The 15,001-nt window shown below is 47.7% G+C and overlaps 2 protein-coding genes across 2 annotated transcripts; one reads left to right on the forward strand and one right to left on the reverse strand.

The window, feature by feature from the left end:
- Positions 1-152: 152 nt before the first annotated feature.
- tun (N-terminal glutamine amidase tungus) lies at positions 153-5,600 on the reverse strand. Its single transcript, XM_001362040.4, has 5 exons — positions 4,311-5,600; positions 1,620-1,773; positions 1,408-1,556; positions 1,219-1,343; positions 153-1,158 (listed from the first exon to the last, which is right to left on the reverse strand). Exons 1-5 carry the CDS (start codon positions 4,367-4,369, stop codon positions 1,028-1,030), a joined length of 618 nt encoding a protein of 205 aa, XP_001362077.1. The 5' UTR covers positions 4,370-5,600; the 3' UTR covers positions 153-1,027.
- Positions 5,601-7,116: 1,516 nt separating this feature from the next.
- LOC4805723 (facilitated trehalose transporter Tret1) lies at positions 7,117-9,988 on the forward strand. Its single transcript, XM_001362041.5, has 4 exons — positions 7,117-7,383; positions 8,165-8,664; positions 8,734-9,042; positions 9,100-9,988. The coding sequence occupies exons 2-4, from the start codon at positions 8,214-8,216 to the stop codon at positions 9,885-9,887; spliced, it is 1,548 nt and encodes a 515-aa protein (XP_001362078.2). The 5' UTR covers positions 7,117-7,383; positions 8,165-8,213; the 3' UTR covers positions 9,888-9,988.
- Positions 9,989-15,001: the final 5,013 nt, after the last annotated feature.

Raw genomic sequence — 15,001 nt, forward strand, 5'->3', positions numbered from 1 at the left:
CGGGCATACAAACCGTACAAAAACTAGCTAGATACAAACACACATATTATAAATATTATCTTCGGTTTCGGTCCGTTTCCATTCGTTTCGTTTGGATTCACTTTCGTTATGTTACGTTTTGTTGTATACAAAGTAGTAGATACATATGTATATATATTCGAATTACAATTATAATTGTTGTACGAGTACGTAATTAGTGTACAATAAATACGGTAAAACAAGTTAACAAGCATTAATTTAATTATTCTTTTCGATTTAGCTTTAGCTTCGAGTCAACGATTAAGGTTTAAATTTAGATGTAGACTTCGATTTAGATTAAGGTTAAGGCTAAGGTTAAGGTTGCTTTTAGCTTAGCCAAAAATGTAATTACAGAATCAAGAGCGTAGCGTAGTATATCCATATCCATATCTACATATGTATATATGTATCTTCATATATTTCCATATAGATATTCTTGTATGTATCCCATAAATGGTTTGTAAATGTTATAGTTTTACTCGTAATTGGTGCGTTGCCCTTCGCTTAGGCTTGGGTTTTCGGTTTTGGGTTTAAGGGTTAAGATTTCAAAAAGTACTTGAAGAGAGTAACGAATAAAAATCGAATTTCTTGGACTGCCCTTAGCTAGATCCGATCCGTATCAGTATATACTATATGATATACGATGTATGATATATCTATGAGTGTTTTATCGAATACAATACACATACAATAAAAAATGTATAATTAGATTTATAATTTCTTTAGAATTGAATTTCAATATAAATGATCTGAAGAGCACAGCGAAGCGCGGCGAGCGGCTTGGCTTGTCTTCTATCTGTTAATCTGAATACAAAAATACAATATCATAAATATATTCATGTGTATATATATGTATGTTTTTATGTATATGCAATTGGTAATTAACTGTCTCTCTGGCTAGCAACTGCACCACAAAAACTAAACTATCTTGACATTATCCTAAGGGACATCGATTATGGGACTATGATGGATGCGTGTGCCTGGTCGCGGATACGGATGTGGATCCTCTTTACTTGTTGTGTTGCGCAACCATATTGGGCGACTTGTAGAAGTTGTGCACGAATTCCGAGAGGCTGTATACGGCGCCGGGGCCCTTTCCGGCACTCATGCAGATGAAGTCGCCCAGACAGTGCATATTGGCTGTGGAAGAGAGACAGTGGGAGTCATTGGTTGTACACCGATTCTAGTATAGCATCTCACTGTTTGATAGAATGGGTGGATATGAGGGCGGCGGCTTGATCCAGCTGCCATCCGGCCGTCGCATGTGCCGCCGGTCTGAGGAGAACTCAATGAGATATGTGTCTGCGGGTATGACTCTGAAGAATCTGAAAATATGTATGAAATGTGTTAGAAAATCATGGGGCTCCATGGAGGGGCGACTGCGCTCACCTGTGATGCTCTGGTCGCAGTGCCAGGTCGGAGCGAAATGTCTCCGTCACGTACTTGTGGAAGTATGTGGGGAAGGGCAGCGTGGTGTCCAGGTCGAACACCAGGCAGCGGTTCGGCGAGGGATTGTGCATGAAGAATACATGGTAGTCCTGTGAAGAAAACAATATGAAATAGTTTCTAAATGGCTAGATTTAATGGATAAGAACACTCACCCATATCACAACTTGATCGTCGCCACGTCCGGCCTTCTGGCGCCACAGCGGCACCGTTCGCCCCTCGTTAGACACGAACACAGCATAGCATGTGCCCAGCTCCTCGGGCCGCGTCCGCTTCACCTGCTCGCAGAGTTTCCACACGTTCTCCTCGCTGCAAGTAACAATTCGCAAGTGGGTTGGGTTATTCACCAATCGACTACTAACATAATGCACTTTCTGAGCCCCAAATCTTTGCACGAAATGCCAACGGTGCCCGCACCAGTGTGGCTTATCAGCAACAGGCCGCCTCTTGGCTTTCGAATTAAAATAATCGATTTTGCTTAGCACGCGGCTGCCTCTGGCCCCAGGTCCCCGTGTGCTCCTTGACTGCCATTTTACTGTTTATGGCTCTTTCAAATAAATTCCAATCAATTTTGCTGCCACACATTGTTGCTCGCATGTTTGTCCTGGCATGGCATGACTGAGGACGAGGTTGGGAATGAGAACAGCCCACGCGATCCACAAACAAGTGGGCGGCGTCAAGTGCATGCGAAGGAGGTATTAAACTGGGGCTACAGACCTCCACCAGGCCAACCAACGGCAGCACTATTCTAGAGATATTCGAAGCCTAAAATACTCTTGCGAATCTGTACACTGTATGGCGCTATATGATGCCTATATCGTGCAAAGATGAACCAATTTTTCTATCCTATTATCGCATCCACTTACAATATCTTTTCCAGTGGATAGATATAACGAATAAGTTATAGTAAAAAAAGTTATAGTAACACTTTTGTTGAAGCCAAAAAAGGGTGTAGGGAGGTGGAAAAGGGACGGATTAGGAGAGGCACAAGGTTGGCAAGTGGAACCCACTCAAGTTGCACGGTCAAAAGTCGCGACTGGAAGTGGCTTGTGGCGATATCGTGAGCTGGCGGTTTAAATGCCCTTCCAGACACTGATTGGGGGGAGGGAAGTCGGAGGACGTGAGTTCCTCCGACGCCAGCCCAGTTCGACAGATAACCGAATGGCACATCCCGCTGCCGATGCTAATGGCTGAGTGCCAAAGCCAGGATGCAGTTACCCAACCTTACGCTTTGCTGCCCCCTCTCCAAACGAACAGACCACACGGTGGGCTGCACATTTCCACAAACAGATGGCGCCTCTGTGTGTATGCATGTGTGAAAGTGAGAGTGTGAGAGAGACAGTGAGAGAGAGTGCGCGTATTCATTCCAAGATTCTCTTCCCCCACTGGAAAGAGGTGATGGGGAGATGGGAATGGCGATGACGTTGACGATGAATCTGAGTGAAAATGTGAGTGCGAGCATTTTGCGAATGTGAATTAATCAATGAACATGTCCTGAAGGGGATTGCAACAAAGGGGGTTCTTTGAGGATGGGGGGACGATGAGGTCAGAGAACGCTACGACATTTCATCCTTACAAATGTACATATGTATGTATGTATATGGTGTCTGTGTGGGTACGTGCATGTCATATGACGAGCGTGTGGTCGGAGACGCACATAAAACTCATATAATTCTTACCACTCCCGCTGCTGCCCGAGGAGTCTACTCCTTGGGGGGGCGCCACCTGCCTGCCAACTTTCCATAACTTTGTCCCTACTAACCCTTCCCTTCCCCTCCGCCACAACCAACCACGACCATGTCCTCGTCATCGCCATCGTATCGTCTGTGCCGCCATTTTTGCAATTAGCATTTTAAATATTGCACCAACACACACAGCTTGAATACATGCATGCTATATGTATGTGTGTGCTCATACATGAGGATATGTTTAATTTTCGCTTTGGTTTGTTGTTGCTGGTGCCGCTGGTCGTTTGTTTTATAGTCGAAACGCGCCTCTCGCATGTGGCAATAAAAACGAACCAAAAGGTTCAACCCGCGCCACCCCCACCCCCTGCCCCACATACAGGGGCTCCAACACACACTGTGGCACGCTTTTCTTGTTAGGCAGACATGACCGTTTGACCTAATTTCTGGAGCTGCGCAGCGCGGCACGGCACGGCGCCGCATCACGACTTCGAGGACGGGAAGAGAAAATCTAAAAACAAAGCAAGGGGAAGGGAAGAGCAGAGATGGATAAAATGAAGAAGCAGGAGAAAAAATAACGAATTTGAATGAGATGCGAGGCGCATCGACGAGCGAGGAGTCAAGGTGTATTAGATAGAAGGAGCAGCAGTCTGAAAGAACAGCCTTTAAAGAAGAACCACAGAATTCGGCTTATAGAGATATACGGAATAAACACACAAAAGCATGGAGAGAGAAAGATAGAGAGAGGAAGAGAGAGAGTGACAGGGGAGAAAGCGGAAAGAACAACAGGCGCCCCCGACCCTTGCAAACCACGGCGAATGTCGTTGCCAAAAGAGATAGCGCACGAAAATAAAATATGCATAATTAAAGGAGGCAATTCTCCAAAAGCTAGGACTGGCCAAAATAGAGATAATCATTCACAGAAGAAGAAATCTCAGATAATCATTCAAAATCACCATCATTCTCTCTATACATATTCTGTTCATCAAAAAAACGCTAACACTGTATTAATATTCTGCCTCGTATTTCGTGGTGAATGATTTTGCCTAATGAAAAAGTTTTGGTATCCCCGAGTCAGCCAGACTACCTGCCAGCCTGTACGCATTGTGGGGCAGGATCACGACAAGGGCGAGAACTATGACTATGACTTTGGCTACTCACCAGTAACAGGACACATAGGAGCAATCCGCTATTTTAGGGAACAGAAAGTCTGTGGTCATCTTGATGCGCTTCTGTTTCTGCTAGTAGGACTGGAGTTGGAACTAGACTGCGGTAATGTGGGGTAATCCGAGTTCTGGGTTCCGGATCTGGATCGAGACTAAGTCTGGATCTGTTGATTCTACTTAATTTTCACTGGGAATTTCGGGCGGCTTTATAGGTCACAGCGTGGACATAGACATGCACCTGGACATGGCCATTGCGTGTGTATCTGTGTATCTTTAGCCGTATCTATAGCAATATCTATAGCTTCTGCTGGTGGGTGACGAAGCCGTCTGGCATTGAGTGAACTGCAGAAGCAGGAGGAGCAGGAGATGAAAGCTGCTCTGCTCTGCTGTGGTTCTCCTGGGGTCGGCTTCAGCGGCATTCCATGATTGTTCTGATGGTGACTGCTCCGACAGCAATGGCGACGAGGACGAGGGTTTGCACGACGACAATTGGGAAATTGTTGACAGCACGCTGGGGGACTGGGTGGCGGGGGTTGCGGGATTGGATGAGGAGTTGGGTCTAGGGGAAAACTCTGTTTTTATATTTCTGGTTGATTATGTTGCTTTTACTTTGCTCTGCTTTTCCGCTCTCCTGCTTTTCCAGGATGCTGCCACACGCACACACACACACTGAGACACCGACACGGATACACATACACAGCACTCGCTCTCTGTGCACCGTTCTTCACGCTCCACCGCTCTCCTGGGCGACCCGAAGGAACCGATTTATCGAAGCGTTTTCTCGTTTTCCGATTCTCTTTCTGTTTTTCCGTTTTTCACTTTTCTTTGAGGTTTAAATTATGTTGATGCTGCCTCTGTTGCTTCCGCTGCTGCTACTGTCACGGGGACGCGCACCTGCCTATAAACAAGGCCGCTCATCCCTCATCCAATCCCGCTGCTGCTGGAGCCTGGGGCAACAGTAGACTCGGAGACGACACGCTTAACCACTCATAGAGTGGAGGATTCGCTGGATGCTGCTCCACCTGCAGAGGTGGCACTGTCACCGGTGTTTACTTTTGGAGCAGGACACTTTGGCTGCTTTAACCCCTCTTTTCACGTTCCAAGACACCCGCTGCCTTTTGCGTTCGAGTCTCGTCTCGATTTTCTTCCGTGTTTTACGCGTGCCTGCCGCTAATGTTGTGCTTGGAGCAGGATTCTATTTGTGTTCATTTTATATTATTTTTCCTGTCACACAGGCCAATATATTCCGATGAAATCTACCGTCTGACCCTAAGAAATATACCAAACCTATGTCACAAATTTCATAATATACCGTAAATATACTGACGAATTATTTTTGTTCCATTATATTATATTTGGTTGAATATTACCATTTAGCTAGGATCCTCAGCTCTGAACTAATAATTTCATCCGATTGATAAATCAACGTTCTTATTATTGGATTTTATTGTAAAATAAGTTTAAACAATGTCCACTAAATTAATTTCTTTGCATGCTAACTACACAGTTTCTACATATTAACTACATTTGTGTGTGAAAAGTTTAGTTTTGTATTTTTGTAATATACCGAAATATACCAAAGAATTGATCAAGCATACCATTCTATACCACAAAATGAATGAAATATACAAAATATATATACTGTAAGCCTGTATGCCATACCCCGTTGACAACATATTTTTTTTATTTATGAATAACGATATTTCTTTTCGATAGACTGTCCTGACTAAGCCCCAAAACCGAAAATATAAACAATATTTGGTACACAGCAACATTCTCCCGCGGATACAGATTCCTTTTGTGAAATAATGTCGTACTGAGAATTATAAACATTCCAACATCCTGTTTTTTGCTGACTTTTACCACTAACCATACGTATACTGTATGGTTAGTGCTTTTACAGCACCAGGGCCCTGCCAAATATCGTACATGTATCGATATCAGGGATGCATAATGTATCAAGCATTGCCTGACACTTGTTGAGTACTGCGACACGCACATACCCGCGAGCCTAACGGTTTTTTGTTTATGGGATTTAACACCTCGTAAATGAATCGCTATCTAATCGGGGCCAGACCCTAAAGACTTCTAATGGCCAATTGACAGCACGCAATTTAGAACCAGCCTTTGTCTCTTCGCTTAATACATTGCTGGGCAAATATTGCAACAGTGAAGGCGAAATATATTCATTATTCGATAAGATAAATCACTGTTTGTCGCCGCGGGCTCTTGGGAGTGGACTTCCACTCGTCTGATGCCCCACAAAAAACAACAGCGATGAGCGTATGGCTGATTAAATTCAAAGCTGATAAGCCAATGCCACAAGATACAACAATTCTATACTACTTGTGGCATCATATGGTAACCCAGACATTAAAAAGAGGCTCATTAAGTATTTATTTACGTTTAATTTGCATTTTGCGTGTAAAGGTTATGCCAACCGATCCGATAAGCCGATATTGCGTACTGGCGTAGGGCGAGGCGGGAGCGAGAGGTGTTTTAAACCCCTTTATTCATTAAAAAAGCAAGCCACAAATCGATCCACAGTGATCCCCTATTATCAGCAGCGATCAAAACGATCATGACACACAAAAGTCATACAAACAGCAATCGATTGGCCGGGTGGGGCGGGGCGGTGACGTTTCCTCTAAGTTTCCTCAACGGGGCATACGCTTTATCGCTTCTGCCCGTCCGGACATGAGAGAGTCTGTTGGGAAGGAGAGAATTTGTCGCGAAGCGTAGCGCTCGCTCGGTAGAAATCCGTGTAGTTGAGCGGACCGTAGAGAAGCAGAGGAGTCGGGTGTCGAGTCGAGGCGCATCTAACGTGGCAAGCGGCGTTCAGTTGGCTCCAGCGTTTTGCCGTCGACGGTTGCTCCATTCGCTCTATTACGCTGTGCCGCCCCGACAGACTTGCCTGAAGTATTGTCTCGCTTTTTGGGCCATAAACACACGGCTTTGATTTTTGGCTAGAAGTCGCAGAACCTGTTTTCCCGCTCTGTGGATTTTTGGTTCAGCAGGTTATCTCTACCAGCGAGCCCTCGTGGTGGTGGAAAACAGAGGCTTCCCGAGTGAGTATTGCTCAATTGATTTGTGTGGATGCATAGCCGTTAATTGGCGTCGATTGATCAAAGTAATACACAAACACTTGCGATCCACAAACAAACTTTGAAAAACCTCTGGAAAGGTCTACGAATCGCGGATCAACTGTTTCCCTTGGACACTGGCCAGGGTTTGGGCACTATCGCCCTAGTCCCTTATCACCGTATGGCAACGAAAACAATAACTCTTTGAAGTAAACAACAATTCACAGAATATCTCGTTCTAACCACAGTCGCACGACCAATTTGTGATGGCCTGATGTTCTAAAAAATTTAGCCCGATTATCCAAGACCCGTTTTGGAAGATCTTCCCTTTCCATAGCGCAAACATGAACAGAAATTATCCAATCGCGTTGGTAGAGTTCTTGCGTTTCGCGTCTGAATTTTTTGGGGAATCCTATCCATAAAGGTCTTTTGATATCCGAATAATGATGTACTGCATCTAAATAATGGCGACATCTCAAAGATGGACAGACTAATTGAGAACGGGGCCACAGTGTCTGTTACTTAGATACAGAAAATATTACTTTATTGGGCCGGATATGCTTTCGTTTTTTGCGTTGATAGATTACTTGACTTAAGGCTTCTGAGAAGGGTATGCACTGTCGTACGTACGTACTATACGTATAGTACAAACAACCAGACAGAACGAGTATTCAGTGGGGACTACGATTACTCGTATCTGATCTGTTTGCTCTCCGTGAGAGTACAGCCAAATGCTAATATTGGCTTTACATCACTCCACTCACAGGCCGCAGAAGAGATAACAGGAGGTTCCTGGACCGGCACGTGACTCGGCCATGGGTCTGACAGAGGAGGAGCTACACACCAATGGCCACCTCAAGCCCCAGATCATCTCGGGCATGGACCGGCCTCTGCAGACGAAGCCACTGGGCGAGCAGCCGCGAGCCGTGCGCCGGCAGGCGATTGCCGTGATCCTGGCCAATGTGGGCGTGCTGTCCACTGGCATGACCCTGGCCATTCCCACGGTCACGCTGGACCAGCTAAAGGACGAGACGGAACCGGTGCACTTGAATGGGACGCAGGCGTCCTGGTTCGCCTCAGTGAACGCCCTGGCCGCACCACTCGGCGGCCTGCTGTCTGGGGTGCTGCTTGACAGGATCGGTCGCAAGCGGACGCTGGTCGTGCTGAACATCCTTAACATCGCTGCCTGGATCCTGCTCGCCACCGCCAGCCAAACAGACTCCCACTCCTTCTTCTGGCAGCTCATCGTCTCCCGCTTCATCTTGGGTAAGCATCCGTGTGATTTTCGACAAGCGATTATCGGTCATTGCTTATTCGACGAAATTAAAATTCCAGGCATTGGCATGGGCCTGGCCAGCGCCCCGCCTGGGGTGTACGCAGCGGAGATCAGCGTGCCTCGGACGCGGGGCAGCCTCATTCTGGGTACATCCATCTCGGTGGCCGGGGGCATAACGATCCTCTACGGCATCGGCTTCTTCATCCGCGACGACTTTCGGTTAATCGCGCTCATCTGCTGCGGCTACCAGCTGGTGGCCCTGCTCTGCGTCCTGCCCCTACCCGAGAGCCACTGCTGGCTGCTGGCCAAGAAGAGGCTGGCCGAGGCCAAGAAGTCCCTCAACTACTTCCGCGGTCTGGAAAAGTCGCGTGAGTAGCATTCTCCAACTGTGTACACCATTCTCTGATCTCTCTCTCTCTACGCAGCGCATATTACGCATCCCCAGGTGCTGGAGGAGTTCCAGGTGCTACAGAAGTCGCTGCAGCTGCGGGACGCCGAGGAGAAGCCCTCGTTTTTGCGGAACATGCGGCTGCCAGAGGTGCACAAGCCGCTGCTCATCCTGATGTCCCTGTTCGCTTTCCAGCAGCTGACGGGCATCTTCGTGGTCATCGTCTACGCCGTGCAGATCTCCCTAGAAGCGGGCATCTCCATCGACCCCTTCATGTGCGCTCTGCTCATCGGGCTGGCCCGCCTGGTCACCACCTGCCCCATGGGCTACGTCCTGGAGGCGTGGGGCCGCCGACGGGCCGGCATCATCTCCACCCTGGGCATGTGCGCTTGCATGTTCCTGCTGGCCGGCCACAGCTGGAGCAATCTGCTCCGCGACGTCCCCTATCTGCCCGTGGTCGCCATCGTGGGCTTCATCATCCTGAGCACCCTCGGCCTCTACACACTCCCCTTCTTCATGATCTCGGAGCTCTTTCCGCTGAAGGTGCGCGGTCCGGCCTCGGGAGTCACCGTGGCCGTCGGCATGTTCATCTCCTTCCTGTGCCTCAAGACCTTCCCAGATCTGAAGGAGGCCATCGGCATGAGTAAGTGCTTCGTATTCTTCGGCGTCATGTCCCTCCTGGCCATGATCTTCATCTACTGGGCTCTGCCCGAGACACGGCGGCGCACCCTGCTCGAAATCGAGGAGCAGTTCCGTTCCGGGAAGCGTCGAGCCCCCGCCGACGTCGAGATGCAGGAGGTCTTTGTCCGTAAGCCGGAGCAGTGATGCAAGAGCAGGAGAAGGAGATAATCTTAAGTAGATCCGCATGAGTGCCTAGTACTGTGATAAACCACAAATACACAATCAAACGTTTGCACAAAACTCAATCGAAGTGTCTTTTGTTCATGAGCGACAAAAAATAGATGGAAGTAATCGAAACCATATAAGAATCGTATATTTTCCATTTATTAATGGAAGATATAAAGCGGAACTTTTGACGGATTATCTGATTATCATATCTAAAGTGTTTGTTGCTAAAGTTTCCCTCCAGATTTCGCTTACTGATAGTATATATTGTACGTAATCGTAGCAGAATGTCTTGACTTTTCTCTTTTGTTTTTTGTAGAATTAATGACACATAAGTCCGCGTAGACCTAGGCCGATGCCGCTGTCTGATAAGAGGCAGCCCAGCCTACCTGCTCGACTAACACTCACAGTCACTCTACACTGATAGGAGTTAGTGGCACGAACAGTTATTTCGTCGCGATTTGAGCACTCAATTACATACGGAACGAGTTCCCGCTCTCATTCTGAATCACAAATGCTCTCTTTTGAATGTCAGGTTCGTGGCCAACGTCATTTGTTTTGCGAGCGACAGAGAGAAACCGATCTCAGCTTTAGGTGTGTAATTGATTTGATTATGCAAATTTTGTATAGGAGCGCCATCGACCTACATACAATATGTGCATGTTGTTACGCAACTTGTTTCAACGATCGACCAGAGAGAGAGATCTGTCGGATCTCTGTGTAGAACGATTGATTTTTCTACTAAATAGTCGTACATTTGTTCTAATAAACAGTCGAAGCATACAAATGGCTTACAAAAGGCAATAAACAAACGACTAGTCAAGTATGCTCGTTATACTGACTATTATTAGTTAATCTACATGCAACGTTTTAGCGAAACAAATGATATAATCTTTGGGCTATAGCTTCTCAACATATCAGATGATCTGTGGTCTATGTCTTTTAAATCGGCACGATTTGGAGTCCAGATTGATTCTCCCCAGTCCACTCAAAGACTGCTCACATATGTATAATCTGATATTCTATGGCTATTCCCTTTTCCCTATTCAACAGTTCCGGATGTCCCTCTGTCAACGCGTGTGGTCATCTTTCATCTGTATAAGCAGGCAAGGAGTCGGCCTCGTGTGGACACTCGAAGGAGGAAGGTACCGTAGCAGATGCAATTGCCAGCCATCAAGTTCCGTGCAGATCTGCGTTATGGTAATGTTAATGGTAATGTCCATAATGTGAAAGGAGAGGCCTCTGAGGAGTGCAGAGATCGGCGTACTCGGAGCTTGTTGCAGCATCCACAATCCACAAGGCAAAGACCCCAACCCCTTCATTACGCCGCCGGCAAGAGGCTGCCAAAAAAAAAAAATTGAGGGAAAAATCTGTTCTGCTTTGGTCATTAAATGCAACTCCGCAGACGGGCAGCATGCGTGTGCCCCGAAAATCGTTCGTTGGTTCCGTCCGGGAGCGCGTTAAAAGCGCATTCTGTCCATCCATCCATCCATCCATCGATCCTCCCATCATCCCGAATGTCTGGAGGCGTTGAGGCGTACGTTTATGTAATTATAATAAGTTTTCAATTTTATGGCTTAATAATGTGGTGGGGAAGCGGGCAGTGAAGGCACAGCTTCACCTTCATCTCTGCTGCAGCCCCATCTGCTGCAGTCCCCCCTACTGCAGCTGTATCCACTGCTGCTGCTGGTGCCCCATCATTAGGCGACAAGCGTTTAAGCAATGTCCAGAGTCAGAGCATCCGAAGCAAGAGTAAATTGTTTTGGGGCGATTAAGTCAACAAGACGGCGCTAACATGCACCACGGACCAGATCCAGGGACCACGGACGGAGCAGAAGGTAGGTTGAATGAACTGCTGCTGGGCTGCCGGTCTGAGACAGGGATAATGCCGAAAATTGATGAGCTGCAAATGTGCGAACATTTAAGTTTCCGCTGCACCCGCTTCGCTCCCCTACCCTTAGCCACCCGGCAGTCGGGGTGCATTGATTCATATGCATAATCCGACACCTGCCGCGAATTTCGCACTTGGAAGCGCATCAATTACAGATCATCGCTGGACAGATAGAAATGTTAACAGCTCGACAAAGTCAGAATCGGAGTCAGAGACGAGTTAATGACACGTAACGTTTGATGCGCCAACAAGGCAAGGACAATGGAAGTGGACGAGGGCAATCGACATATGCGGTCTCGAATAACGACAATCTGTGCGCGTTTCAGAGGTGTGCTATCAGTGTTCTATTCAGCAGAAAGGAGCGGGGGTACCACCCAGCCACCCAAGCGTAAACCGTATAGCCGCATAAGCGATGCGGATCCGGATCCGAATGACGATCATCCCAACCCATTGTGTGGACGGTCTTTGATCTGTCATCATTATCCCCCGAAACACACAGCATGTCGCGCGTGTGTTTTGGGATTCGATTCAGGGGTTCTATTCGGTTCTGTTCTGTTATGTTCTGTTATGGGTTGCTCGCTTTGTTATGATGCGAATTTGATCATGTTTATAAGGCAATAAATTAGAAAATCATCACCGAGTCGCAGCCACAAGCACTCGAAAAGGACTATTATAAGCTACGTCTTTGTTGTGTCTGAGGGACAATGTAGCGAGTACATTAAACGGTTAATTTATGGTTACCTCTGTAGTGCTCTCTTTCTCGTAAAAGGGTGGCTCCTCGTGTAGTGCAGTGCCAGTCCCCTCCCCAAATGACATTGTTAAAACGCCCCAAGTGTCTGCAATTTGTGGATGCACTTAATGTAGTTATAATTTTTAAATGCCGCAGTCCCCAGAGACCCGACGGATCCAGCCAACGTGGCCTTTAAGGGCTACTAACCCTTCCTCTGATCGGCGCTTTCTGATTGCACACCTTGGGTAAGCTCGATCTTTCCGATCCGATCCGATCCTCTCCCTTGCTCGCAAATTGCATTCGGGGATCGCTGCAGCTGCACACACGACAGGCATACAGGCAGACATGCATACAGTCATACGTGTGTCCAGAGGTCGACGACGCGTCGATCAGGTATCGGGGCAAAAACCAGAAGTGATTTTTGGCAACATTACAGATTCGGCAGTGCAGAACCTGTGTTTACCTTCGATCCGATAATCGTTACCCGGCAGCACGGGGAGGGCAGCCTTTGCCTCCTCCTTCCTAAAGTGTCTGTGGCAAGGTGTGCAGACTGCCACATTAGGCTGAAGCTGGAGCTGCAGCTGAGGCATGGCTGATCAGACTGTAAGGGGCATTGGCATTGGGGGGCGTGGGGGAAAGCTAGCCAATCTTGACCCCAGAGGCATTGCTTAACTCGATGATCATTCGGATGAGCAATGGGCCGATGGGTGCTGTGTGCAGGAATGCCGTAAGATTTATGAACGGAAGGATAGATGGATGGATGGATGGGGCGGTGGGCGGTGCCACGCAAAGCACTGATACTCCCAAGTACTTGGGCCAGCACTGGACTTTAATTTTTCAATTAGTTGAGCTACCGTATTTGACTTTTGCTCCTGCCCTGCCAGAGTCCAGAGTCGGATCGGATCCAGCGAAGCGGCTACCGACCACCGCCAAAGGGGACAACGAACCGAATGATCATTCAGCCTGGATCTGGGATCTGGAGATGCAGATGGAGACCATGGAGACCAGACAGGGGACAGAGGGACTGGGTCCCCGAGAGAGGGGCACAACAACAGTCAAAGAGGCACTGGGGCATCGTAAAAATATTGCATTTAGGCAGAGCGATGGACGGCAAACGCTTTCCGCGTTTTCGTTTTACGATTGCAACGATGCAACAGAGCCCAGCCACCTCTCGAAGTGGCAAAGTTTTATGATTATTTTAACACTTTTGCTGGCTTAGACTCGGCACTTGGGCAATGGGCAATGGGAACTGGCTTCAAGAGGAAGCCCAAGCTGAAGCCAAGGATGGCATAGACAAGCGTATAATTGATTTGAATTCTATGATGTGTGTTGGCCGATTTCCAGAGGCGTTGCGAGCCATAAAAACCATAATTACAAGAAGAGTTCGGCCACTTCGGGGAGTTTGGGGGCAGTTCTCAGAGCAGCACCAGGAGCCCCCCAAATGGGGCATCCTTCTCAAGGCAGAGAAAGACGAGAGATTGCAGAGTTCCACAAAAGCCCAATCCATACAGAAAGAGCAGTCCCCAATCGATTTGCGGGGCCCATTCTATAAGGATATAAGGCTCCTATGTATCCTTTTGGCACATCCTATCATTAGCCTGTCAGCGGCTTCGAGCTGCGCTTCCATGTGGATGTGGATGTCGATGTCGTCGTGTTTATTGTGTTTGATCAAATAATTTCTGTTTTTATGGCACAATAAATGTCCTGTCCTTTTGCTGGGGTCCATTTTCCCCTCATCTTTCTTGTGCTTTGTCTCCTGGTTGTGGTTCCTGCTCTTTCCTTTTTCAATTTGGCCATAATTATGTCAGACATTTAATTTATCGCAAGCAAAGGTCCTGCCTGCCTTCTTCGGCGGCGGCTTCTTCTCTGCCATCTTTCTCGTTTGTTCCTCCAGCAGCACACACGCAAACTTTCGGACCAGGACTCACCCTACTCTCCGACAGGGAGAGAGTCGAGAGTAGATTCTCGCCATCTCCCTCTGGGTGTCCTGTCGGCCATTTTCCCAGTGTCGTCAGGGTTCAGTGGAGCGGAGGACAGGCCGGGGGGGAGGGGGGCCCAGCAGAGGCCCCTTCTCGTCTCTTAATGTGAGAATATGCGTTGTCCTGTCAAGTCCTCTCTTGTAATTGCTCATTTTGCTTATCTGCTCGCCCAATCCGACCCCGGACTCTGACCAGGCTCTGGTCCTGTGTGCAGTGCAGGTGTGGAATGTCCTAGATGGATCAATAAAAAAAACCCTGTAAACTCTATAAAAATTTCGATTTGTGGAAATTGCGTTTTTATTAATTGGCTTTGACATGCCACTCGTCTTGTGTCCTGTACCCCTGTGTGTCGGGTGTCCTCTGTCCTGTTTCTTCTGCCCTAGTTTTTATGGCACTCGAAAATCGCGTGCAGCAGTCCGCCTACAACTGTGGCACGAAAGGGCAATGCGACTCCTAGACTCCTAGACGAGAGAGATATTGCAGAGGATAGTGA

This window comes from Drosophila pseudoobscura, chromosome 3 (genome assembly GCF_009870125.1).
Source record: "Drosophila pseudoobscura strain MV-25-SWS-2005 chromosome 3, UCI_Dpse_MV25, whole genome shotgun sequence".
Lineage (NCBI taxonomy): Eukaryota > Metazoa > Arthropoda > Insecta > Diptera > Drosophilidae > Drosophila > Drosophila pseudoobscura.